This window comes from Andrena cerasifolii, chromosome 3 (assembly GCF_050908995.1).
Source record: "Andrena cerasifolii isolate SP2316 chromosome 3, iyAndCera1_principal, whole genome shotgun sequence".
Classification (NCBI taxonomy): Eukaryota; Metazoa; Arthropoda; class Insecta; order Hymenoptera; family Andrenidae; genus Andrena; species Andrena cerasifolii.
Window position 1 is genome coordinate 19,719,314 of NC_135120.1, and position 27,538 is coordinate 19,746,851.

The following is a 27,538-nucleotide window of genomic DNA, read 5'->3' on the forward strand; positions in this document are numbered from 1 at the left end:
AAACAGTCCTCTTTGAGAGAACGCTGCCAGGATCTATGCTCAAAGGTGCGCGAGAATGAGAATCCAATTTTATCGCGTTATTGTGCCCGAGTATTGCATTATCATAAAGAATTGTGTGGCTCTGATACGCGCAACCGCATCTCACGTTATGTTATTCGAAAATGATCGTGATCACCTTATATACAGTGGGTCACTCTCCGCAAGCTCGTAATGCTACTGCAATAAGCGAATAACTTTTTTGTACCGCTTATCAAAATAATTACAGACTCATGTTTGGCGAACTTCAGTGCCGAGGCTGAGGAACATATCAACTCTATTTCAAATAGAGGGATTCGTTTTAACAGTAGAGATTGATTCTTCCTTTTATCGATTCATTTACGCTCGAAGAGTATAAACTGAGATTCGCTAAACTGCATCACAAGATAATAAAATTGATCGTATCGCGTACCTGATCGATTAGACACGCGAATACCTAATCAGTTACCATATCGCAGTGGGGCATCTGTGTACTGTCCTGAATAAACACCGCGCTAAAAGACACTACATGGTTTCGTTCCATATTCGCGTTAGACGTTCTTGTTGTTTCTATCGATGTTCCGCAAGTCTTGCTCGCGTGACTCATTGCCTTGAATTTTGCGTAATCTCGTTCCGCGAAACGGATTGCTTAAAACGATTAGGGGGGGTCTGAGGAAACATCAGGATCTGGATAGAAAACTGCATATAGGGAATTAATATTTGTAGTGGGTGTATTTACAAATAGAAAATATGATACAGAAAAAGGCTGAGAATTAAAAGCAACTAAAACTATCGTTACTACTTCAACGCGACACGACGCGAGACAACACATTTGCTTGTTAAAATCACTCTGCCCATTCCGCACGTGACTCGTCCTCCCGGAAAGCTTTTCCTAAAAGAAAAGGACGCTTTCGCCTCCACCACGAACGCTTTCCCTGCTCATCCTTACGACTAAGGTCATAAGAAGGGCCCTCGAACTTCGAGCGCGTCACTGGGCCTCGTGCGCGACTCTTTGTTACAGGATTGGTGCATAATTATCAGGCATTTTTAAAACAATATTTATTATGAAAACAAGAAACATAAAAATTCGGACACGTTCAGCTTCGTTGTTATCGGAGAGTTCGTGGGGGACCCATCCAGCCACTCTCCATACCTTCCCGAGCTTTTTCAGACGACGAACGATGGTTGAATGGTCCACATTGAAGTCTTCGGCCTGCATTCGAGTTGTCAAGCTTCCGTCCCCTTCCACGGCTGCCAAGAGCGCCTGGTCGTCGGAATTCGATGGTCGACCTCTTCCTCGCTTATCTTCCAAGCTAGTGTCGCCATATTGGAAACGGGCAAACCATTCCCTGCATCGACTTTCGCTGATTGTTTTTGTTGTGGTAAAGCATAATACGACGAATATGAGCATGATTATCGACGCGTATTTCTATAACCTAAGAATACAGTATTCTTATTAAACAAAAGTAAACAAAACAGCAAATTCTATTAACAAATAACCCGCCAATAAAAACGCCTGATAATTATGCATCAACGCAATATTTAACGTTTCATTTACATAACACGAATGTTTTGGAAAATATGTGATCCCCTGATTATTTTCAGCAACGTAATTACTTCGATGATCATACCAAGAGACTAGGAACGATCAAGAAAATGGAACAGACCCGAACCTTTCGTCAAAGCACGCGCATAATTCGATAAAGTTTGCGCAAACCTATATCATCCCGTGGAGAGGTATCGAGCAAGTGGACAGATTTATCGTTCGATTGCTACCCAAGTAGGCAGTTGTTATTACGAAGCGAAGAAAAACGACCGGCAAGCCTCTTACACGCCGCGAACGATGCAAATTATATAAAGTCCCTGACTAGTGTAGAAATCCAGCCGCGCTTCGGCTTATTTCATCGTCTAACTCGCTGAACATGAGTTTTCCTTTTTTTTTTTGTTATCGCAACAGACATTTTCTCTATTTTGCGTAACGGCGTTTAGGTAGTTTTTCATCGAACTTTAAGCAACCGCGTTGCAGTAACGCGAAGCAAGACCCTTGATTTTCTAAATGCGGATGGAGTTTCTAGCGACTACTCCGTCGCAGAATCTACAAATGGAAATTTTCTTTGCATTGCATCGAACCGTGAAAGTACGTACCACCGATGTCTCATCTACCCACAGTAGGTAGATAAAACTTCAGCAATGCTTAAGGGTACATTCTACTCTCCCGGTTTCTCGAATATTTTTTCCTCTTCATTTTTTCCTGATTGCGAGCGAATTGGGGTTCAAATCGACTTGGAAAAAATTGCAGGATGTGTAGAACATGTGCCGTTTTGGCGCAAACCACTGATTTGGTCTGTAAAAATTCGAGATTTTCATAAAAAAAATTAAAAAGTGTTACCAAAATCCGGTGACTTCTTAATTTTTTTTATGAAAGTCTCGAATTTTTACGGACCATATCAGAGGTTTGCGCCGAAATGGCACATGTTCTACACATCCTGTAATTTTTTCCAAGTCGATCTGAACCTCAATTCGTCCACAATCATGAAAAAGAATGAAGAGAAAAAATATTCAAGAAAAACGCGTTTAAAGTTTCTGGGCAAAGGCGACGCTATATGTTGCCGCTTGACGTTTTTAGCTGTCAAATCTACAATTTTGCGAATTTTACTATAAACCAAGCGGCATTTTATTGAGAAAAGATAGTACTTTCAGAAAATGCAAAAAAATCGATTTTTCGACTGCCTAGTCCCCTTAAAGAATCCACGACACCCTGCGTTCTCTCTTCCACGAAACGCCAAAAAGACCATTTCCCTCACAAAGCTCTAAATAATTCTCAAGCCCATCGCAGAAGTGTTACGTCGGAATCAACGTATCGATCGCAACAAATCCATTCCTCTACATTCTATAAACTCCATAAAAACCATGCTGTGCCTCTATTCTTGGAAAGGTCACTGGCCAGAGCGGTCCATTAGCCGCCCACTTGAACGCCAATGAAATCAAGCATCCTAACTAATCCTCTGAAACTCCATTCACATCAGGCACCGAAAATACTAGTTCTTACGCATTCTACGTAACACTGCCTACCACTGCAGCAATAAACTCGCGTAACAGAGTCGGCAAAGCGTAATCACGAGCACCCAAAGAAATACAGTTAGCCAGCCGCTAGCTTGAATAGCCCCCGACAGTGTTTCGCGAAACACGTGCACAAAGTTCGCGCAAACTTTCAGCTACACCCAATTTTCGAGTCTTTCAGGCCCGTTGGAGGATCGTAGGAACGACGCGTGATCCACAGCTACCAGCTACAGGAAGCTCCATCGGCCGAGGGCGCTAGGGAGACCGGCATTCGGCGAGTCGTGCCGAAGAATGTCGAAGATAGGCTCGGGCCTTGCTGTGGTTCTTCGTGCGATCTCATTGGGCCGAGCACCGGCACGCAACGCCGCTTCGACGCGCGTTTACCACACACCGACCGGCCAGGATGATAAAAGTCCGTTGTTATTGCGACTGATCAGTAGCTGCTGTTCGCAACGTGGCACGCGAACGAGCGCGTTCCCCGCGAGAAATCTCCTGGCCACGCTGGCTCTCAATCGGCTCCCATTCAGAAGGTACTGCTGCAAACAAGACTCCGACGAGGAAGACGAGATGTCCGCCGCGAAGAGGGACCCTGCCTCCGAGCAGCTCAATCATTACAGGAGCACCCTAAAGGTACGCGTCAACGCACGACCAAATTTCTTGTATTCTTGCCTCTCTTCCTGCGATTTGCTGGCTGATTTCTTTTGGACAGCGCGTTTGTTTTGGTCTGACTAGGCGTGCACACGATGCCGTTAGGATTTTGCGATGTATAGAAGGGACGTTCAAGTTTCGCTTGACGAGACTTTCATTTATTCCTGCTTCCTCGAGCTCGTCGCGACTGGAAATTCGTTATTCTTCGCAGTCGTTTAGATTGCCATTTTATTCCGATTGCAAGAGTCTCTGCTTTTAATGTGTACCGGTTTGTGGTGGATTATTGGGCGAAGAATGTTTAATGCTGTTAGTGGGAGTGATCGTGAGTTTGCGGGAGTTATGAGTAGCGCATCTCCCCCAATTCTGAGTCGAGTGGAAAATAGCAGCTTGGTTTCAGTTAATGAAAATAGAAATTCTGGCCTGCAGGATGAAAGCAAATTCGGCACTGCAGTTTAGGCATCAAAATATTATGTATCGTGTCAAGCAGATTGACTGCTGGTAATATTTCAACGTACACCCACCTATTCCGAGCGGTTCACGAAACACGCGCCATTTTTCCTGGAGTGGCGATGCAAACGAAGCTAATAATAGCAGATCTGCATGGTTAATGATATTCGCCTTGTTAATATGGGCTGTGAACTGCCTGTCATTATAATATTCCTGAGTGTATCCTATCTGTTTAATTTTGCGCGTATTTTGCAATGCAGAATGGGTGATCGCCTCGGAGGAATTTCTTTCCCGCGCGTTATGAAAGCGATAGATAAGGTTTGATCGGCGATAACAGCTGATAGAAACGTTTGCTGGGAGAGAGTACGAGACCCCGGGGAATGTAGCACTCGGCAACACGACTCTGTTGTGAAAAAGAGTGGAATATTTGTGCGATTTAAATGGTTGAGTCGAACGTCTTAAACTGACATGACAACGTTTTGCCTGAAAATGCGCGTTGTTTGAACAACTCTCGTAACCGATGGCGTATCTTGTTTGTACTGCAGTGGAATCATGCAATGATTATGTGAAAGACCTTTAGTTCCACTTGGCAAGATACGGAATGCGCTGTAAGCAACCTGATAGTGCGTTTGATAAATAGTTTACCTAGTGAAGTATTTCTATATTTTATATTTTATATTTTATATTTTTTATTTTATATTTTATATTTTATATTTTATATTTTATATTTTATATTTTATATTTTATATTTTATATTTTATATTTTATATTTTATATTTTATATTTTATATTTTATATTTTATATTTTATATTTTATATTTTATATTTTATATTTTATATTTTATATTTTATATTTTATATTTTATATTTTATATTTTATATTTTATATTTTATATTTTATATTTTATATTTTATATTTTATATTTTATATTTTATATTTTATATTTTATATTTTATATTTTATATTTTATATTTTATATTTTATATTTTATATTTTATATTTTATATTTTATATTTTATATTTTATATTTTATATTTTATATTTTATATTTTATATTTTATATTTTATATTTTATATTTTATATTTTATATTTTATATTTTATATTTTATATTTTATATTTTATATTTTATATTTTATATTTTATATTTTATATTTTATATTTTATATTTTATATTTTATATTTTATATTTTATATTTTATATTTTATATTTTAATAATCAGGTGCTTACTAATGAGAAGCCGAAGATTCTGTTATTATTATTTATACGGTACACAAGGCCGGATTAAGATCTCTAGAGGCCCTAAGCACTTAAATATTTTGAGGCCCCCTTATACAGGGTGATCACTTCAACGCAATGTTCGATTTTCTCAGACATTTCCGATAATTTGATTGAAAAGTGTTTCTAACAAAAGTTAGATTTTAAAATTCAGAACATTTCTATGGTGTCCCCCTTTCTCCTGACGCCGCTCTTTGCTTTAGTTTTGTAACGCGTGTGAGAAAGACACTTCGGTGAAATGACAACATAGATGGAAGCCTTACATTGAAAGCTGAAATGGAATACTGATAATAGTCTCGTTCCAATGGGAAAAAGAGCATCATTAAGGGGAGGTTTTTGCATTGCATTAAGGATGTCTTAAATTATAGAAATATATTTTCTGTTTTATAATTAATCATTACAGACGGCACTGGGGAGTGGTTAAAGTCAAGGCGTCAAAAAATTCATCCAAATCGGTGGGACCTGTATCCCCAAAAATTTATTATCCGATTCGACTGAAACTTTTTTATTTTGAATAATTTTCCTACCACGCGCGCGTAAATTTATTTGTAATTCTGTTACGTGCACAGAGTGTCCCGGAACGTTTGCAACCTGCGACTTTTTACTTAAATCCGCCACTGCGTGTATCGAAAAATCCGCGGAACATCGCGGCCTTTGACCGCGCGAAAGGTTAAACAGATATAACTTTGTTTTCTACAGATAACGACAGAAATCGATACGGATGTACATGTGTGGTGTTTGCCTCCCACAAATTACATCTGAATTTTTCGCTAGATAATGATCGAGATCGATCCATTCTGTTGATCCACTGCGTTGATATTCGTCAGCTTATATCGGACCTGTGCGATAGAGGCACCAAGTTGCGCGGCAGAACTCCTCAGACGATATCCACGAAGCTCTGACATCGCGGAAGAAGCGCGAAAACATGCGCTCGCGTGGAAATTTCGTTCTCGTTAATTCACAGGTGAGATTAAGTACAATTCGTGCGATCTTCCCGTTGGAAAGCGACGAACGAAATGGCCACCGAGGCGCTTTGGAAATCCTTTTCCCGTCCCTCTGGAAGTTATTTGCTTCTGAAGTCACGGAGGAGCGTGGCTGACCGGAAAGGTAATTTTGAAACAATACTGGTGACGAGGTTGTTAGTTACATAAATTCCCATGCGACTCGCGACGCCTCGTCGTAGTGGCTTCAAGAAGCCACGCGAAGTGCTGCATGGGAACGAGGGAAGCTGTAAGTCGTTATAGCTTCTAATTGCTCGGTGGGAGTTAATCGTAAATCGATTACGAAGACGTTGGTTCTCAACTGATCACTTTCTCAAGTTTTCACACCTTTTTTGCCGCCTGTGTGCTTATTTAATGAATCCGTGCCTGTTGAAAGAGCTTTTGTTACGCTTATACGAGTCCTTAAACGAGGTGGGCACGATCACCTTCTAATTTCCATGCGAAGAATTCAGTTCTATGAGTTTGCAAAGGAGGACTTCACGGAATCTTTCCGTGGTCTAGAATCTGGAATGTTAGATCGTTGTAGAATTATAGAACATCCAGGGGCGGATTTGGAGATTTGGCGCCTCTAGGTTGACAGACATTTGCCGCCCTTCTTGCGAAATATCAAATATTTTAATTTAAAAGAGTCGAGACTATTTAAAAATTAATTCAATACGGCAACTCACGAGTTACAGCTACTTCGCTATATGAAAGAGAAGTGAATTGTTTTTAAAGTTGTCTCAAGCCTCTGTGTTTAATCCTTTGTCAATTTCTTTCGCACAAATTTTGTCGCTCCCCAAAATCCGCCGCCCTAGGCTTCGCCCTGTAGGGTAATTGCGGGAGAGACGCCGCACTGGGAGAGACGCCGCACCTTCGGTATTTCAGGGTTATCGGTAATAAAATACAACACTGTCGATTTTATTTGATTTTATTTTTCGTTTAGGTTAGATTAATAAGCGAAAACGTGTTTCCATTATTACTTTTAAAGATTTTGCTATTTTTTTAGCTAAGCCTACCGCACTTTGCCTCAATAGGTTTACGTCGAGTTTACTTTTGCTATCGTAGTAGTTAAAAATTCATAGTCTTTCGTGATAGAATTTTTGTAATACGGTAAAGGAACTCTGTGGAATATTTCTCGGACAGAATAAGTCATATTCGACATAGCACTGGGAAATACGAAAGTGCGGCGTCTCTTCCGGACATTTGGGAGAGATGCCGCACTTTTATGCGCACCGTATCAGAAGGTACCTAAGTTGACTAAACGATGCTTTTAATGTTAAAAATACAAAAAAAAGTGTCTCAAAATAGATACCGTGATATCTCAAGGCAAATTATTTATTTTTCAACGACAAATCTGATAATCCAAACATATTTGTGGGCTTCTTACTCTTTTTTCACATTTTATTTTTATTTTATGTGTAATGAATGTGGAAGGAAGAAGAAAAGACAATTAAATTTAGAAAAGCAGAAATAATATCTGCACCTATTTATTTTTCCAATTTTATTGTATTTTATAACTGTATAAATTAAAAAGATCTTTCATTTTACTTTGCTTTTACTATTTTTTTTTAAATAAAAAGTTAAAATAAAGAAGTTTAAATGGAAAATTAAACTTTTACACCACTCCCGCACGTGCGGCGTCTCTCCTAAAAAATGAATGTTTTTAGTTTCAATTTTTTAAGGGTGACAAATATTACAATTTTGATTTTCTTTAATGCTAGTAGTGGGGCAAGATGTTCAACTAATAATATGAATCCTTGGAAGAAATTTTCATTGCAAAATTTAGACACGGTGACAATTTTGCGTAAGGTGCGGCAACTGTCCCACAATTACCCTGCACAAATTCGCCCCTGGGAGCATCTATTTTATTTCGCCCCTCTGATTTGCCGCGCCGTAAACACGTTTGCAAACGTTCGTTTACGTGCGATAATTTGTTTTCCTTCGCGGAAAACGAGCGCCTGATTTACGAGGGCCATTTAAGTAGCTTTCCTTTCGCCGCGATTATGTCAGCTAGTTGAAGCGCGTATCGACGCATTCATTAGAGCGATCGAGCGCGTGTAATTTTCCGTATCCTCGAGCGAGTCATTTTTATCTGTTAACGGGCGAGATGATTGACGCGTGTCACCGATGCATTTCGCGGAACTGCAAAAAATTACGTCGCAGTCCGCCCACGCGATAGATCAGATCGGCAGAAATTGTCATTTAGGCGTCACGTACTGTCACAGATCAACCCCGATAATTGCTGCACCGAGAGGCCCACGGTTGCAACGCCATAAAAACAAATATCGGATTGCGTGACTTGGAAAAATGCTAAATATCGACGCTCCATCCGTTAACGGCGACCTGAACGCGAATGATAGACAGGGCGATCCCCGATTACAGTTTCATTTTCGAGGATTTGTTACCGTCACTTTTAGGGGCGGTTGTTCGCTAGGGTGGCTATTATTTTCGACTTTTGAATTTTCTTCGGGGCACCCTCCGGAATAGTTCCAAATAATTAAAAAGAAATCTGTGTAAAGTTTGCCCCTGGGCCCTTAAACATTTAAACATTATTTAACAGCTCGCGAAGTCGATTTTATATAATATCCTCCAAGTTATTGATTAAATAAAAAAATATGTCAAACAAAAGTTGTAGATCCGAACAAGGAGCATCTTTTATGTTGTATTAATTTTTCTCGTGCGACAAACGGTTTTCGAAAAAAGTCCGAAAAAATAAAAAAAACTTTTTTCCCTCAAATTTTGAAAGTTTAAATGCTTCTAGAACGCTTTTTATTTATGAAGGCAAACAAAAAATGGAATTTTTACTTTCGAGGACTATTTTTTAAACATTTAAGGGAGGGCATATACCGAAATATGCGAAAAAGATACATTTTTTTTCTCGTATTTTCAGTGTTTGATAAGTCACGAATGTTTCCTGAAAATTTGGAACCGAAATTCGCAAAAATATCGAAGATACAGTCTCATATTTCGATATTTTCGATATTTTTGCGAATTTCAGTCCCAATTTTTCAGGAAACATTCATGACATATCAAACACTGAATATAAGAAAAAAACAAATTTTTATCTTTTCGGCATATTTCGGTATATGCCCCCCCTTAAATGTTTAAAAAATAGTCCTCGAAACTAAAAATTCCACTTTTTTTCTTCGCCTTCATAAATAAAAAGTGTTCTAGAAGCGTTTAAACTTTCAAAATTTGAGGGGAAAAAAGTTTTTTTTTTTAGTTTGTCCGATTGCGCTCAAACTTTACACAGATTTTTCTTTAATTATTTGGAACTATTCTGGAGGGTGCCTCGAAGGAAACCTTGAAAATATTTTTACCAAGAGTAAATAAGAGCCACCCTATTGTTCACTGCTCGCTCTCGCATAGTGCGTAGTTTGTGGCATGTAACAGCTCTAAAATTAAATGATGGATTAGACTGAGAATTATTTTAACGCTCTTGAAGGATTCTTTAAACTTCTAAACCTTTTCGCTTTTATACTTTCCTCGCAATGTATTTTCAGCGATCGAATAGTTGTAAGCGTTCGAAGCAGACACAAAGGTAACGTGCAGTTAAATTTGTTCGACAGAGAATAGAGATTGCGTTAGTCCATGTATTAATTCGGCGCTCATCGAGTGGGACTTGGTTCAAACCACTGACCGAAACGCGACACACTGGCGCGATGATCATTACGATACCGTTCCAGACATTACATTTTGCGCGATGCAAAATATTCCATAATCGTATCCCGTAATTACAGTTAACATTGACTAATCCGCCGTTGCGGAATTCAGCGGGATGGGCAGGTATATAGATGGGCGGTGAAACTCATGATGCATCAGAATAGTTTCACTGGACATCGAGTTAGCTAGATCCTATTCAGCGTAGAATGGTGAGACGGCTCCACCGAAATCCATCCGCGCTTGCCTGCGCTAGTTTTCACAAAATGTTCGTCCAGTTCGTCCGAATCAATCTCCAGCTTTTCGAACGTGCGCCAACTCACCAGAAACACCAATTGCTATTTTTTCAGCGAATTCTACGTTACGAAACTTTCACTACAGTCCCTTGCGAATTGGACCCTCGTTTGCATCGAATATATTGGTCGATATGTAAATGCAGAGTGGGTCGAAGGTAGCGGTCCGTGGTTCGCGAGAGTAGTTCACGCGCCTGCCTCTTAGGAATTACACTATCCGGGATAACTATCGCAACGATTGCGACATACGAAGTGGCAGGAGGATCGCGCACCGTCACTATTCTGAATAGGCCTCGTTTAGCTTGTGACAGTGGCTATTTTCCTGCGAAATCTTTACGTGCGCGGTTTATCCACTCATTCTCGTCACGCATTCCTAGCAAGCAATTACCTCTGCTGATCACACACATCGCAGGCGACTGCACATTCGAGATATTAGATCTGAGGACGGCAGGATGAAAGTTAGATCGATGGATCCCTTTTGAACGTCATCCTCCGGATAGTCTATTAATGATTCGTGATTAGGACGTTGCATAAACCGCAGATGAATTAATAATTCTGTTTGCAGGGTGACCCGAATGTGCTGTTAACTGGCAATGGAGCACCGATCGCCCAAAAGAAGGCAAGCTTAACAGTGGGTCCACACGGGCCCATCTTGCTGCAGGACTTCGTCTATCTGGACGAAATGTCGCATTTCGACAGGGAGCGGATTCCAGAGCGCGTGGTGCACGCGAAAGGAGCTGGTACGTTCGTTCGTCACGTTCTAAGCGTATCAGGGACTGTTCGCTGTATCGCAGAGCGAAAATGATTTCTCCAAAAGATTTCCCTTGGAAGGTCTCTGTAAATAAGAATTTATGTAAAAAAAAGAACAGATCCTGGAATGCTTGTTACTGTCAAACGCCAAGTAGGTCATATATTTGAAGCATATTGTTATTAGCGATAAAGTAAGCAAAGCGTTGAGTAGTCGCAATCTAAGGTGATAAAATGCTGAATGTTGAAGCTCTAGATAATAAAACTCTTTGATTGTTGGAGCAATCGGGGCAAGCGCCGTAGCCGCAAGGTCCCTGAGCATTACACTGGCTCTCTTTCGTATGGTTGCAGGTGCTTTCGGCTATTTCGAAGTTACCCACGACATTACGAAATATACCAAGGCGAAGGTCTTCTCCTCCATCGGGAAACGGACGCCCATCGCTGCGAGATTCTCGACCGTGGGTGGCGAGTCGGGCTCAGCTGACACGGTCAGGTAATTGCGGCTGATTTTTCAAACGCACGCGTGTTTATTTTCACCGAGGTTTCGGATTGCCATTGATGTTCCTCCAACTGTAATTGATTGTTTCTGTGGAACGTTCATACGAAAGCTGGTGGCATGTTTTACACGAAGCAATCACGGCGAACGACAGCTCGAACCGCTTTCTGAGTAACGACACTAAGAAACCCTACAAGTTACAACCGTAAATCATGAAACAATTGTACTCCCAAGGAGTGACAGTAGGCCCATGCACGACTAATGGGAATCAAACGGCCATAAATCAACGAATACCCGTACGGCATGACACCGGTGACCACAGCTCCCTTTCTGGTTTGCGCGGCGATGTTACGGCAGCGAAATAAATTTAAATACCGTGCCCGCTGTCCGGCGCGCGTCCAGTAATTGAACAACATACGAGGATTCGTGGCAGATAAACCGTTTCAAATGACACTGTTTTTCTACAAGTCTAGTTCGATAAGTTTGAAGGACACCTGATTCGCATTCGCTCGTTTAATATGCCGCGTAGCGTGCACCGTGAAAGCGTCATAAATAATTCTTTCGGTGTCAGTCGAAATTATTATCGAGTACGTTGTATCAAGTGCTGTAATATTTCACTGCGAGGTCGTCAAAAGGAAATGCACTTTATATCGTCGATATGACCACGGTGTTGGACAACAGTATCGTTACGTAAATGAAATTAAAATAATAGCAGAATGTAACGGAGGATTTATCAATGCGAAAACTGAATAATCTGAATTCAGAGATTTATAATGGCTAGTTTCAGTTTACTCTTCAGAATTGATATCTAATACCGTTGCGGACTGTAACGAATGAAAGAGCACAGTGAATTGAAGACGGAGTAATAATATAATTGGAATGTTTAAACGATTTAAACGACACGGAAAGTTTATCGACGCTACATCGTCCTCGTCGCAATCTATGTAATTTTCTATGCTATGCCATGTCTCTTCTCCAAGAAGCTACGACACTTTCTAAGAAGTCGTAGAATGTAAGACACTTGTACGGTAAATCCAAAAATGTCACGGTTCAAGCGATGAATAACACTGTCCAACAGCCATTTTGGTCTGTAAGATTCAATAGCCGTGTCTTATAGAATTTTGTGCGGTGAAAACTAATCCGCAAACCGTTTGTCGCCATCACCCTCAGTTTTCGAGAAATTGGATTTTGAAAAAAAACTGAAAATTTTCAACTCTGAACATCTTTTGTGTCGAAATAGTAATAGTTATTTGGTTGTTTGTTGCGTCAAATTATTCTATAAACCCTCCCGAATACAACGATATAAGTTATTTGAATTATGAACATTTAATATGTTTAAACAACGATCAAAGGGACAAGAACACCCGAAATTCACTCAGTTTTGCAGATATCTTTAAATTTATTTCCAAAACTAAGGGTCTAGGAGAAAATCTGACTACTCCACGCGACGCGGCAGACATTTTTAGAAGAATATACTTCTGGCTAGGAGGGAAACCAGAAAAAATACAAAAAATTGAAAATTTATAATTTTAAAAGGTGTTGAAAAGGTGAAAAATATAGGGAAAAACTGATTTGAAGTCTCGTTATTTTCTTAAAAAATGTTATTTTTGTAAATTGTTCTGGTTTCCTCCCTAGCTAGAAGTATATTCTTCAAAATAAAAAAAGTTTCAGTCGAATCGGATAATAACTTTTGGGGATACAGGTCCCACCGATTTGGATGAATTTTTTGACGCCTTGACTTTAAAGTCTTCCCAGTGCCGTCTGTAATGTTTAATTATAAAACAAAAAATATATTTCTATAATTTAAGACATTTCGCTAAACTAAACTATTTCGCTTCTGTATTGAAAACAAAACGTGACTTACAACTTCGGTTGGTGGTTTCCGAAAGAAAAATTCCTGCTGCATCGCGTGGAGTAGTTAAATTTTCTCCTGGACCCTTAGTTTTGAAAATATACAGCAAGATATCTGCAAAAATTGGTGCATTTTGGGTGTCCTTTTCCCTTTGATCGTTGTTTAAATATATTTATATGTTTATAAATCAATAATAACTTATATCGTTGTGTTCACGAGGGTTCATAGAATAATTTGACAGACCATGCAACCGAATAACTATAATTGCTTCAACACAAAAGATGTTCAAAGTTGAAAATTTGCATTTTTTTTCAAAATCGAATTTCTCGAAAACTGAGGGTGATGACGATAAACAATTTGCGGATTCGTTTTCAGCGCACAAAAATCTATAAGAAACGGCTATTGAATGTTAGAGAACAGAAAAATGTTCAATTTTATTGGACAGTGTAATTTCATTAAACGACTCGTTTCTGCTACATCCCATTGAAGCATTCCCTGCGCGCTTATTGCCTATCGCTGTTACAAACGACTGCCTCGAAACTCCCCAAAGGTCGCGTATATTTCGTGAAAGCCTAGTGGTTAGCATTAAGCTGATAATTGCAAGAGAGGAACTAAAGTCCCCGCCATTCCGGCGATATACACTCAAAGGGAATAGAAACACCAAGATAGATCGTTGCTCCTTCTGTTTCAATTATGTATTTAGACTAATTAATCTCAAGTAGAAGGCGCGAAGAAGAAATCCACGGATCAGGCGCAAAAGCTTCTCTCTGAAAATTTACCAGCGCAAAGTTTTTCCAACGAATCACGCGATCGCACAGTTTTTGTGTTGCGTTGCTTTTATATTGGCTGACTCCGATTTGTTGTTTCGCCGTCGCGCAATTGGATCGCGAGTGTCCACTCGCGGAAAATGGACCGTTTAATGCTTTTGGGCAGAGCATTTCGATCCATGCTGTATCGGCGCACATACTGGCCACGGTTGTCCCCTTCCAGTCGGTAATTCGTTGGTTTATTTTATTCACAGGGATCCGCGCGGTTTCGCGGTCAAGTTCTACACAGAGGAGGGTATCTGGGACTTGGTTGGCAACAACACGCCGATCTTCTTCATCAAGGACCCCCTGTTCTTCCCTAGTTTCATCCATACACAGAAGAGAAACCCTGCCACGCACCTGAAGGTTCATTTGTAATTATTGTTACTCGGTAGTCGGATCAAAGGTACCTGTCCCTAGTAGCCACCCGTTCCTCGAGGGAAACTATTGAAAATTTTTGGAAAATGCTTTCGATATTCAGCTAGCATTGTATTGGACATCTTTAGGGATTTAAAGAGCGCGCTACCTTACTTCTGCTATTCCCTAATTCAATCTCCATTGCGTGTATGCGGTTCAGGTGCCACCTGCATCCCTAGCGACACGTTCGAGTCATGCACCGGAAAAGGAGAAAGAGAGCTTGGAAACTTGCAATCACGAGTCTCTAACACTTTTATGTTACGTCTTTGGTTACGACTTGCTCCTCGAAAGACGCATAATTGCACGTTCGCGCGGCCGTTACGAGAGCAAGCCAATTATCGTTTCTGCTGAACACTGTACCGGTGTTTCCTAATTATCGCGCGCGGCCCTAAACGGCCTGTTAATTGAATTGTCTTGCACAGGACGCCGACATGTTCTGGGACTTCATCTCTCTAAGACCGGAGACTACGCACCAGGTGATGTTCCTGTTTGGGGATCGCGGCATTCCGGACGGTCATCGTCACATGAACGGTTACGGCTCCCACACGTTCAAGCTCATAAACGCCCGCAACGAGATGGTCTACTGTAAATTTCATTACAAGGTGCGACTCCTATTCCACGGCTCAATCAACGTTGCTAAGAGGTGTAGACTCTGGAGGAATTAGAAACAGTAAATGAAACGTCAGGGATGAAGGAACCGCGCAATATTTAGTACACTAAAATGATTATTCCATTGCTAAAAGGCTGTATGACTGTCAATCAACCCGCGGCATTTGTTGCAGATGTTTTACATTTCAAAATTCCTGTAATTATAAAGATTGAATTCTGGGTAGGTTCCTCTTGACACCAGTTGACGCTAAAACTGTAGTGTATTGAATTACGCCTTTAAACCGAGCGCCAAGCAAAGCTGGCGATAAATATGCACGAAGTTAATGGCATCAAATATTCGTGCGTTCACTTAATAATAGGGGGAATTTTATTATTAATCGACAATGCGGCATACGAAGCTTCGTATTGGATGTAAAGGGAGATAAAGCATGATTAATAATACAAATACAGAGTGACGTCAATCGGATCGATGGACAGAGCGTTTAAAAATGTAGGTCGAGCCTGGGGAAAAATTAATCTGGCAAATAGTGTTGGAAACGATAGAAATTCTGGTTATAATCCCATAATCGTTTCCACTTAACTGATAACGTTGCAGGATGAAAAATCGCAGGAGCTTAACAATGAAACCTTTTGGAATTTCGAAACTCATTTGCGACGTTATAAGCTTTATGTGCACGTTAGTTTGAGCTGCCTGATAATAAGCGGCAGAGAAAGTACCCTGAGCTGCTAGCGATGAGAATTCTCTTCCAGTGCTTATCGCTCAGTCAATCTCATAATATTATTTCATACAGACCGACCAAGGAATCAGGAATCTTTTAGCGGAGAAGGCGGCAGAGCTGAGCGCTTCTGATCCCGATTACTCTATCAGGGACCTCTATAACGCAATCGCCACCCAACGTTACCCGACCTGGACGTTCTACATTCAGGTTATGACTCCGAGCCAGGCAAAGACCTTCAAATGGAATCCGTTCGACTTGACCAAGGTAACAGCGATCACCGATTTCTGTTACATCACGTTCGCAAAGCAGAGCTATCGCACGGAATAATTGTATTTAAATTTCATGCGCATAGCGCACGGAACAAGTTCAACGGGTTGCAAGCCGTACTGAATTGCAGAACGATGGTTAAATAATTAATGAGTTTCGATTATTAGCAGAATCACCATGCTTTCACGAGTTTCATGTAGTAGTGTCCAGCTATTAAGTGACTGTGTGAGAGCGAGAACTTGTACATCACTGAATTAAGGGGTTATACCTAGTCAGGCGGCCGAAAAAAGGCGAATATTTATGAATTTTTTTTGAAGAAGCGGAAGCGTATATTTTTATAAAACTTTTTGCACTTAAAAGAGCAACATTTAAAGAACATTTGGTAATTTTTTCGTAGAAAAATATTTACGTTTATAATAAATTAACAACCCACATCCAAGAAGCCTTTTTTAAAAATCTGCTTTTGCGGTGAGCACTGTCATTCGGAACCAGATTATTTAAATTCAAAACGTAAATGTTTTTCTACGAAAAAATTATCAAATGTTCTTTAAATATTGCTCTTTTAAGGGCAAAAAGTTCTGTAAGAATATATGCTTGCGCTTTTTCAAAAGAAAATCACAAACATTCGCCTCTTTTCGGCCGCCTGACTAGGTATAACCCCTTAACATGTATTTTCTGTGCGAAGGTCGTAGGAGTTTTTGAGTATTTACCTTGAGTGTTGATTAAAGTACCGTTTAAAGTATTGATTAAACGCGTGACTCGTTCTAAATTGAGCAGGTATGGCCCCACAAGGATTACCCGCTCATCCCTGTTGGTAAGCTGGTGTTGGACCGAAATCCTGAAAATTACTTCGCTGACGTGGAGCAACTGGCCTTCGATCCGGCTCACATGCCATCCGGTATTGAACCGAGCCCTGACAAAATGCTACAGGGCCGACTATTCGCTTACGGCGACACCCACAGGCATCGCCTTGGCCCGAATCACCTTCAGCTACCAGTCAACTGTCCGTACAAGGTAATTCCCCTCAACCTTTCTTGCCCACCCTACCCCTCGCTTCCAAAGCACCTTAAAGCGTTCAGTGAAATTTTAAAACTTCCTCCTCTGCATTCTCTCACCCTGCTCCGCCCATTGTCTTCGAACGACAAAGAGGACAAAAGGTATCGGTAGCACGCGTTCCCTGGCTCTTAAACCGAAGAGTAAGAAAATAGGAATCTTTCCAGAGAGGCAATCGATCCCTTCACTCGCATTACTTCGAAAATTTGTCTGCATCCTAACTATCTCGCAACTAAACGGTACCCTGCCACCTTTCAGACAATCTCCGCGATGAACTACCAACGAGACGGCCTGATGTCGCTGTACAACCAAGGCGGAGCACCGAACTACTTCCCGAACAGTTTCTGCGGGCCCAGGGAGTGCCCAGCCGTTCGTTCGCCGAGCTTCCCGTTGAGCGGCGACGTGGACCGCTACGAACCCGTGAACGAGGACGATTTTGGCCAAGCCACCACCTTCTGGAGGGACGTGCTCGACGCCGACGCGAAAACGCGACTCGTGAACAACATGGTCGGGCACCTTCGCAACGCATCTACGTTCATCATCGAAAGGGCGGTGAAGAACTTCTCCGAGGTGGACATCGACCTTGGAAGCAGGCTAACGGACGGCCTGCGCAAAGCTGGCGTGAGGATCAACGTGTTCGGCAAGACTGCCAGTTTGTGAAGCACCACCATTCGTTTATATTGTAATTAATACTGTCTCACCTTAAGGTTAGATACGCGCACCATGCAGTTGTTTTTACTTTACAGGAATAAAGGATATTATTACTTTCGTTACAAAATCGCTGTTGAACGTCGCCCACCTGTTTTGTTATTCTTCACGTTCTGTTTCGCTCCTTTTGGTTCTTGCGATTGGAAAGAGTAATGGGTTTCTGCAGAAGTTACGGTAACTCTTTTAAGATAACGACGCTGCGAGAGGCGCGAGTTAATAGGACGCGAAAATTGTTTGGAAGACACCTGCCAGTTCGCAGTTCGAGCAGTCGTAATTAGAACTGTAATTATTCTGGCTGAAGAGGAGCAACGCTTCGAACCCCCGTGCTCTATGATTTACTGTCGCGCACCGTTTAGCAGTTACAAATGAGTACAGTTTCTCAAATGTTAGATACGGCGCAAGTTCCACGGAGCGCTGGGAGATAAACTATATAGTTGTATAAACTATATAATTTATATAAACTGTATAAGCTACTTACGTATAATGAAGACCTGAAATAGGAACACTGGGAACTTCATTTTAGAAGATAATGTCTGGAACTTCATCTAAATCGGTTAACGTTGCTCTGAGCTACGCACGTTTAAAGATCGCAGAATAAGGGCGAAAATCGCTGATTTCGTGAATTTCGCGATTTTCGCGAATTCAGATGAAATTTTCGGCATGTATACAACTTCAATCTACAAATGGGTTTTTGGAATTTTCTTTACAGGCTCAGAAAAAAATTTGAAAAAAACTACCTTCATTATTTTCATCGCTGTTCCGACCAGTTGCATTTTTTTCAAAACGACGAAATACGTCGTTTAGCAAACTAATCATTCTAGCTTCTAAAAAAATTTCAAGTCGTTTGGATTAATTTGAAAAAAGTTATGCGATTTTAAAGAGTGTCAACTTACTTTCCGATGCGACTGCAATTCCAATAATACGATCTTTTGACGTTATTAAGTTTTAACATCGTCGCTGCAGCTCTGAATGCAGAGGGGCGAAATGAGAATTCCTGATGAAACGATACGCGATCATATTCGAGCAACGACGCGGTAATTAGTATAACATATTCGCTATAATAGTTTTCTGGAATGTTATTAATTATTGCGATGTTTGAAATGGCAGCTATAATAAACACGAGCACATCGTGAATACCATTTCCTATAGAATCCGCGTCTTTGATAGAGCCCATTGCGAGGTGATTGCCACACGAGGAACACGATATTTGGCCCATTGTGCGTGAAAATGTAGAAATGAATGTGTAATAATGGACATTTCGTAAATTGTAATTCCAGATCAATAACTTTACTGGCTCGTGTTACGTTCCTACTTCTTATTCGGGGCCGCAATTTTTAGGGAGTTTATATTTCCGATTCGCTTTCGAGCTAATCCAGGAACTTACGCTCTGGGATAGTTGAGAGTGACAGAGGGTAGATCACAATACTTTTATTTCCATAATTACCTTATTTTACCTGCGGTGATGGCAGGTTCGCCGGAATCAATTTCCACTCGATGGCCGCGTCTGATTTCTCGTCGATCTCTGGCGTTTCTTTGAGCTTTGGGGCCGCCCAATCTCCAGGTACCGTGATATGCCCGAATTTGAGGGTTTCTCGATTCTCCCTGACGACAGGGGTCTTGGGGACTCCCAAAAGTTCGGCACAGATTGCAGGAGCTTCTCTAAGTAACGTCTTCGGAGAGAGAATCGAGGATGCCTTCGAAGCTGAAATTCAGAATACCTCCTTTCGCTTCGTGTTCTCCTGATACCTGGGTCAAAATCTGGCGAAAATTTTCAGAATGCACAAAACTGGGCTTTGTAACAGGAGAACATGCCGTCGAAAGAGATGGCACAAAGTAACGTCTCCGGAGAGCAAATCAAAGAACGAGAAGTGATAATTTACCAGAATTAACACCCTTGATTAAAGTATTGCGAAAGGTGGGAGCTTACAATTACTTGAGTCGAACTAAACAGTACTACTATCATAGTATCCACTATGGTTCAGCAGTGGCAATTCTCATTGTATCCGCACCACAAAGAAAGAAGCTCTTACGCTCTTCGCGTTCGGCGATTTATAAAATATCGCTGAATTATTACCATTAGCATTTAAATATCCTGCAACAAGACTTTCTGCCACACGCTCTCACCTTCTTCGGATACATTTTGTAGTCTCGTCAGTTACTATAGCAAAATGACACTCTATTTCTATATGAATTCTACGTTAAGTTGTAACTAAAATGTGGCTTTTATATATTTACAGATAATCGAAGCAGAAGAGAAAGAGAAAGTACCCTGCTGCACGAGCAAATGCAATAAGCACATTTTCATGTATAGTTTTATTATTTTAGAGTTTTATGAAATATGTATACACGAGATCGAATTTTATAATGAATGTGGAAAAATGTATAATTTAGAGAAGAAAATAAATAAATTGGGACATAGTATTGTATTAATTAAATGATTTTATTAAACGATTTTATTCAGCTTCGATGCTCAGTTTCCTTCTTGCATGTTTGCTTCATATCTGAAAACTGAAATTTAAACCAATTCCACCAATCGACTGAATACGTATAACATAATTTACATATTTAATCAATGTTAAAGGTAGTATTAATTAGAAATTAATTAATCAACTTAGAATCAAAGGTACACCATATTTACTGTTAAAAATATGTACTTCTCTACATTAGAGTGTGGATTAGCATTTTACTTAGATTCGTTCTTTGGAAAATTCTAAAAAATAGTTTAAAAAAAAGAAGGTTGTAAACTGTTGTACATATTTTATAGTTTTCTTCTGGAATTCAGATACACATATTCATATCATGCAGCTTAAAAGACTGTTAGAACCTCACCGCAGTGAAAATAAAAGTGAATTTTTATTATTACATCAGTGAGTGAAGTGTTTCCTTCCCCTCACCCCATCCTTAAAATCGAGCGTCCGTTTCTTTGGTAAAGTAAAATCAATTACGAAAATGCGCATTGGCAGTTCACGGGTCGCGTTGATTAATGGTACTACCTATGAGCAGAACGTTGCCCGCGGTTTTGCGAGAGATTTACGACGCGATTTATTTAAATATTAATGAATTCCTAAATAAATGTTTGCGAATGTAGAAAATCACGGTCGCCTTCCCCGATGGTGCCGCTGAAGAGCAGAGCGTTGCCCGCGGTAGCGCCTGGCGCGGAAGGTGGAGAGTGATTTATCGGTCGATTAATAATTGTTATTGAAAGTACCAAATGCCGAATGCCGAGAAACCATCGTGCGGGGGCGACGTGCACAATTACGAAAATTAAACTGCTATTATCGGGAAGCACCGGTGACAGGCGACGAGCTTTTTGGCGTCATCACAACCCCAATCGTCAGGGAGGAGATCGAACCCCCTGAGTTCGGGTTTACCTTGGTTGATGGGGAGTGGACCACACCGAAACCCGACCAGGCGCGGGAAATATCGGGGATTTCATCGAGTCCAATCACGCGGAAGTTAATCCCGTTATCGCCCTAAGAAAGGTAGGGTACATCCCCGAATAATAATATTGAATAACAAAAACAAGGTTGTCTCAACTATCCCAGAGCATAAATCATTAAAGGATTAGCTCAAAAGCGGTTAAATACGTAAACTCCGTAAGATCGGGCCCCAATAGGACGTTAGGTAGGGACGTAACAAGCGGCAACGATATTCCAAGTCGGAATTCTCTGTAACACGCTTCCATTGTGCCGCTATAATGGATCCTCGCTCGTGGAGAACTCACCGGGAGTCGTTGAGATCCGTCTTACTTAAGGACGCGAGAGTAACGACGTCCTTTGTGTAGATTTTAAGTTCGAAATAAATGAGATCACATGTTCCATGGGAAGGTATGTTTCTGAATGATCACCCTTGTTCCACCTGCCTTGCTCTAGTTAACGAGCCCAGACCCGCTGGGCCACGCAGCCCGCTTCTAATTGAGAAGCTCCCACCCACACGAGAAATGGAATTTTCATTCGTTAACAAGTTCCTCGCCCGCGTTGTTCCCGCGGAATCCCGCGCGAATTTTCAGCCAAGGATGCCACCGCGATGGTCTGGGGCCACGTCCCCACAGATGGGTCCAAAAGGCTCGTTTTTCATGAAGCATCTTGCAGTGTTTACTCTTTATTTTGTCCTCGCCTATGGAATAATGGTGTTTGATCAGCTTGGAGTTATTAGTTTCACTGGGGAATTAGTTGAATAGTATTCTGGTTCCTTTGTTTGGCCGGGGGTGAGCCAACAAGGTGTTCGTAGAGGAATAAATCCGATATGGATGGTAGGCGATGCAGCCAGTGTCTCGTCACGGTAGCAGTTCTTCGTACTGATTCCAGGAATTTTACTATTTACGTTTAGCGATAAGACGGTTCTGGCGATACTCTTTCACAACTTATTTGACGAAAATGCAATATCTGTCAATGACAAAGCCACCCCACCATGCCTCTGGATATCAGCAACGACATTCTGATTCCTATATAAGAATCGCACGGCAGGTGTGAAAATCAGTGGACAATTGCAACGACCAGTCTTCAATTTGCTCGAGAAAAGATGCACGGGCACGTTCTCCTCGCCTTCCTGTTTGTAGGCGTGATCGCCATCCTCGCTGCTCCTATCGAGGTGTCTGAAGGTGAGCTACCGAGTTCTTCATCTAGGCCGGTATTCTCATAGTCGCTACTTATTCTTAAGCAAATGCTTAAGCATTCGGCGTCATTTACTAGCTACTAGGTTTTAAAAGCTATAACACATTTCTCAAAAAATATTTTTTCCTTTCAAGGATTGCATCTAGTACCGTGCATCGTAATTTTTTCATTTAAAAATATTTATCGATAACTAAGTTATTGTCCATCACTCGAAAGTTCTCTAAAAAAAGGCTTCTGCGGTGATCACTGCTGCTCGAAAGTCGATCTGAAATAAAAAATTCAAAAGAATTTACTTATTATATTATATTATCTAGTATTTGAACGAAGGATTTAGTTTTCTTTTAATTGACGAAAATCAGGCACGATTTATGATAAAAATTGAAACTTTTACTTTAAACATCAGCCATTTTTTCCCAAATCAATATTTCGAAAAATCCTTCGTTCAAATACTAGATAATATAATATAATAAGCAAATTCTTTTGAATCTTTTATTTCAATTTTTCATTTCTTTTTTATTTCTTTAATAGAAAGCACATCTAGATTATTTTCTCAGGCGAAGGCTTCTCGTATGCGAGTACCTTTAACAAGGGACTTCAATTTACATATATTGAATCTTTGCAATGTTAATACGAGTAGTTGTAACGCGACTGAAAACCGAAAGTTTGGAAAATGTTTAATTAGAAGCCAACTATGGAGATTATACCAACGATGGCGACAACGATTTCGACAGCCTCTTCAACAAGGCTCTCGAAGAGGTCGCGCAGGAAATTGCCAATACACGCGCTGACAGACAAAGAAGAGTAACCTGCGACCTTCTCTCCTTCAAGGGAATCGCCGAACACAGTGCCTGCGCTGCGAATTGTCTGAGCATGGGCAAAGCTGGAGGCCGCTGCGAGAATGGAATCTGCCTTTGCCGCACGTAATACGACGCATACACTTGCACCTTGAATTTATTTGCTTAAATCCGGCCATCCTTACAAACACATTTCGTACTTTCCAGAACCACATTCATGGACCTCTGGAACAAGCGCTTCGGTTAATCGTTTCATTCACGATTCAACCCTGATGATTGAACCTTGCAAAGTTATTACAATAACCACTGCACCTGTCTAAATGAAAAATGAATATCCCAAATATATCTTCTATTTAAAGCACAACGAAGCTGTCTTATGTTTCCTTTAAACCTAACACCCGACAACGATCCCCGGCCACGGTACAAAGAGCTCCGCCTTCGAATCGAATCAAGAGAATCATTCCCCTGTAAAAATGATATCAACGAAAATCTCGGGGCGACCAGTGATTCAGGGTGAAAATGAGGCGAAAGGGCATGGAGAGGAGATGTGGGAGCAGGGGCGCGGGTGGAAAACCAATATGCCTTGAGCTTCGATATGCAATTAAAGGGTCGAGAGAGTTTACTGTCGATATTTTTCGACCAGCAATTATTGGAATCTTTTTTCCTATCCCTCGTACAGCCTGGGTAGAGACGGGATCGAGCTCACTGGCCGCGATAGTCCTAGCAGGACTCTTCTGCGTGGAGGGCCCTTCAGGGGCGGACAAATGCGGCCACTATATACACTTATGGTTCTTTCCGCGCTTTCATTAAAAATTGGACTCTACTCTCTAAAGCGCCCTGCTGTGTGCCTTCTCCTCCCTCCAACCCTGTTCCTCTGCCTCGCGTACCATCCCGTGTCCCCTGCTCTCCCGCTCCCTCTGTTCTTTCATCCGTCCGTCGGCCTACTCTCTATCCCCCTTTTTTTTTTCACCACTTTTGGTTCGTGCAGATCGCCAGGATATAGCTGGATGTCAGTCATATTCGGTGGCTGGCTTTTCATCTTTGCCTGTTTCCCCGGACCCCCGGCGCCCGCGCCTCAAATTATTTCCTCCCGGCATTCCGCGCGGGGCATATTCGGTCTCTTCAACTATAATTCGGATACCGGATGCCCGCGCTGAATTGCAAATAACTACGTCCACCGCTGCCTCTCCCCTATCTCGAAACGTTTGTCCCGCGTTTAATTGTCGGGGGCAGGCTAATCCAGTTTCGTCGCGTAGCAGGGCCGTTACCCTCCCTAAAGTGAAATCCAGTAGCTTGTCATTTCGGCGTAATAATATTTTAATCCCCTGGTCATTTTCAAGGAACAGTAATGGTTCTCTATATTAGGGAGACTCTAAGGGGATTCAGAAATCCTTGGTCAGACATAGGGAAACGCCTTATACAGGTACATAGTCGAGCTACTTAAGGAGACTAGGCAGTAGTTTTCCGTCAAAGATACACCTTTGTAGCGCTTATTGCGCCATTAAACTTTTGTTTGAAACATATTTTTCTCTCTGTTGTACTTTGAGAGTTATACGCGAGAAAGTGGAGGTGCTAATTTTGGGTAATGTTTGTTAATACTATAAACAGTAAAAAAAAAATTATTTGAATAATATATGCATATGTATGGCAGCGCTACAATTGCCTGATATACAGGTGTTGTTTCTGGAGCCGCTGTAATTTTGCAGTGATTCTGGCCGTAAGAAATTGAATTGTGAAATATCCTCGGAAACTGATACTTTGCCCGGACCCCCATTCTGCCCTGAACCTATTGAAAAAGAAAAAAATCAAAATTATAAAAAAATGGCGGCTGTAAAACGGCAAATTTTAAGGAAACTTGATTTTTCGCCAGGGAAAAGAGCCATTTTATTTTTTTTTTTTGTTAAAGCAGAAGTTTTCACAGACTTACGCGTAGGTTCAGGTCGCAACTAGACATGTTTCAGACATGCTGATTTTTTTTCAAATCGACTTGTACCTCCGTTTTTTCGCAATCACTGCAAAACGAAGAGGAAATATGATTCCGAGAAACACGCGTTTAAAGTTTCGAAAGAGGAATTAGTCTGCCTGTGTGCGCGCAGAAACGGTTTACGATGCGCTCGACCTTTTCGGCTGTAAAATCGTTAATTTTGCGAATTTTAACATAAACCAAACGGCATTTTACTCGGGAAGGGTGGTACTTTCGAAAAATACAAAAAAATCGAGTTTCTGATTGCCTAGTCCCCTTAAGGGAGCATAGTACTTTCTTTGCCCGAATATTAAGCATTCTTTATGAATTTTGTTCTATATAAAATTAAGAAGCTAGAAACGTGGGGTTTGTTGTAAATGAAAGATCGCTGTTTGAAAGTATTAAAAGAATATTTGTTAAAAAAAAGCGCCCACCCTCCCGTCCCTATAGTTGCTCAAAGTTAGCCCATCGCGGGATGAGTGGAATTGCGGTGCCATAAATTCCGCCTTCTGTGCTTATCTGAAACATAAAAATAAATCAAGACATTATAATTTATTACACTTTGTGGTAGTTGACCGAGTCGATTCTTAAATTTCCCATTTAAAAGAAAATGGCGGACTGTGAAACAGTTTCAGGGTCGAAAATCAATACCTACGGTTTATAAATAAAATTTAAATAAATTTAAATAAAATTTAATGTCTTGATTTGTTTTTATGTCTCAGACAAGCATAGGCGGAATTTATGGCACCGCAATTCTACTCATTTCGCGAGGGACCAAGTTTGAGCGACTGTACCGCGAGGGTGGGAGGGCGCTTTCTTTTTAATAAAAATTCTATTAACACTTTCAAACAGTGATCTTTCATTTGCAACAAACTCCACCTCTCTAGCTTTCCATTTTCATATAGAAAAAAATTCATAAATAATGCTTAATTTTCGGGCAAAGAAAGTACTATGCCCCCTTAAACACAAAGTTGGAATTTTTATTTACGATGTGTGTCATTGACATATTGTTGGAAATGACCACGTCGTGCCTCTATGCACGTATGTAGGCGTGCTTCCATTGGCCAATGCTAACGTCACCACTTAGGTCAATGTTTTACTCTTATCTCTACCTACAAAACGTAAACACCGCAGAAACGGACTATTTCATCGCAATCAGAACGGGATTTCAATCTCCTAATGCAATCACTAAGTAAACGTATCTGTGTTACAGCCTATATCCGATAGCGGAGCTGAATTCATCCACTGTTTATATTGTAAGAAAGTCTACGGTGTAGCAGGAAGAATTTGCTGAATAAGTTATTTGCTGAATATATATATATATATATATATATATATATATATATATATATATATATATATTTTCAATGAAGAAACAAGAGTAAAGATGGGATCCTTCTCGACTCGAGGTCTACAGAAGACTGCCTTTCCGTCCTGTGGAAAGTCCTCGGTTGTCCTCTTGGGAAAAGTCCTAAGGACCCCGTAGTTAATTTTATGACAGCTATGACGTCGCTGCATCGTAGCTGCACTCGTCATGCAGGTCACATCTGATTAGGTTCACCCGTGCAGCCCCTTTTATGACGCGGTGCCTAAATGTTTCTAACAATATAATACTAGCTTTACTACTCGGCTTTGGCCGAAACTTAGATTCTGATTTTATGAAAAAAAAATTTATTTAATTTTTTTGTGAAAATAGTCACATTCATCTGGATTAGTTAGGCATAATGATCTGGGCCACATTTCCTGAGCCCAGAGTTTACCGTTCGAAAGTTTTTAGGCGACAGACAAGCACACAAACACTTTCTGCTTTATTTATTAAGATTTTTACCTCCCAACTGCTAATTATGCTGACGAAATTTTCCGGCTTGCTCGCAGAACACCCGTATAGCTGCCCAAGAATCTGAACGTATTTTTCGCAGCCGTAAACTGATGTTTATGACGTTTTAGCTCAACTTGCATCGCGGTAACAGCCTCCCCAATATTTTACGCTATCCGTATCGACGGTCGCGATTCATCGTGCCGCCGTTCCCCGCTGCCGTTTATCAGAAGCATCGTTCGCGTAAACGCTCGTTCAAAGGCGTCCTTTATCGGCTCGAACAAGCAGGTACC

The 27,538-nt window shown here is 40.9% G+C and overlaps 3 protein-coding genes across 3 annotated transcripts in view; 2 read left to right on the plus strand and 1 right to left on the minus strand.

The window, feature by feature from the left end:
* Positions 1–27,538, minus strand: part of Eip78c (Ecdysone-induced protein 78C) — a 284,379-nt gene that overhangs the window by 140,385 nt on the left and 116,456 nt on the right. The window lies entirely within an intron of this gene.
* Positions 3,341–18,129, plus strand: Cat (catalase). The gene is made up of 8 exons (XM_076807791.1): positions 3,341–3,705; positions 10,951–11,125; positions 11,484–11,625; positions 14,502–14,652; positions 15,126–15,305; positions 16,104–16,295; positions 17,076–17,312; positions 17,610–18,129. The coding sequence occupies exons 1-8, from the start codon at positions 3,367–3,369 to the stop codon at positions 18,009–18,011; spliced, it is 1,818 nt and encodes a 605-aa protein (XP_076663906.1). The 5' UTR covers positions 3,341–3,366; the 3' UTR covers positions 18,012–18,129.
* Positions 22,457–23,833, plus strand: Def1 (defensin 1). The gene is made up of 3 exons (XM_076807826.1): positions 22,457–22,659; positions 23,355–23,592; positions 23,674–23,833. Exons 1-3 carry the CDS (start codon positions 22,581–22,583, stop codon positions 23,711–23,713), a joined length of 357 nt encoding a protein of 118 aa, XP_076663941.1. The 5' UTR covers positions 22,457–22,580; the 3' UTR covers positions 23,714–23,833.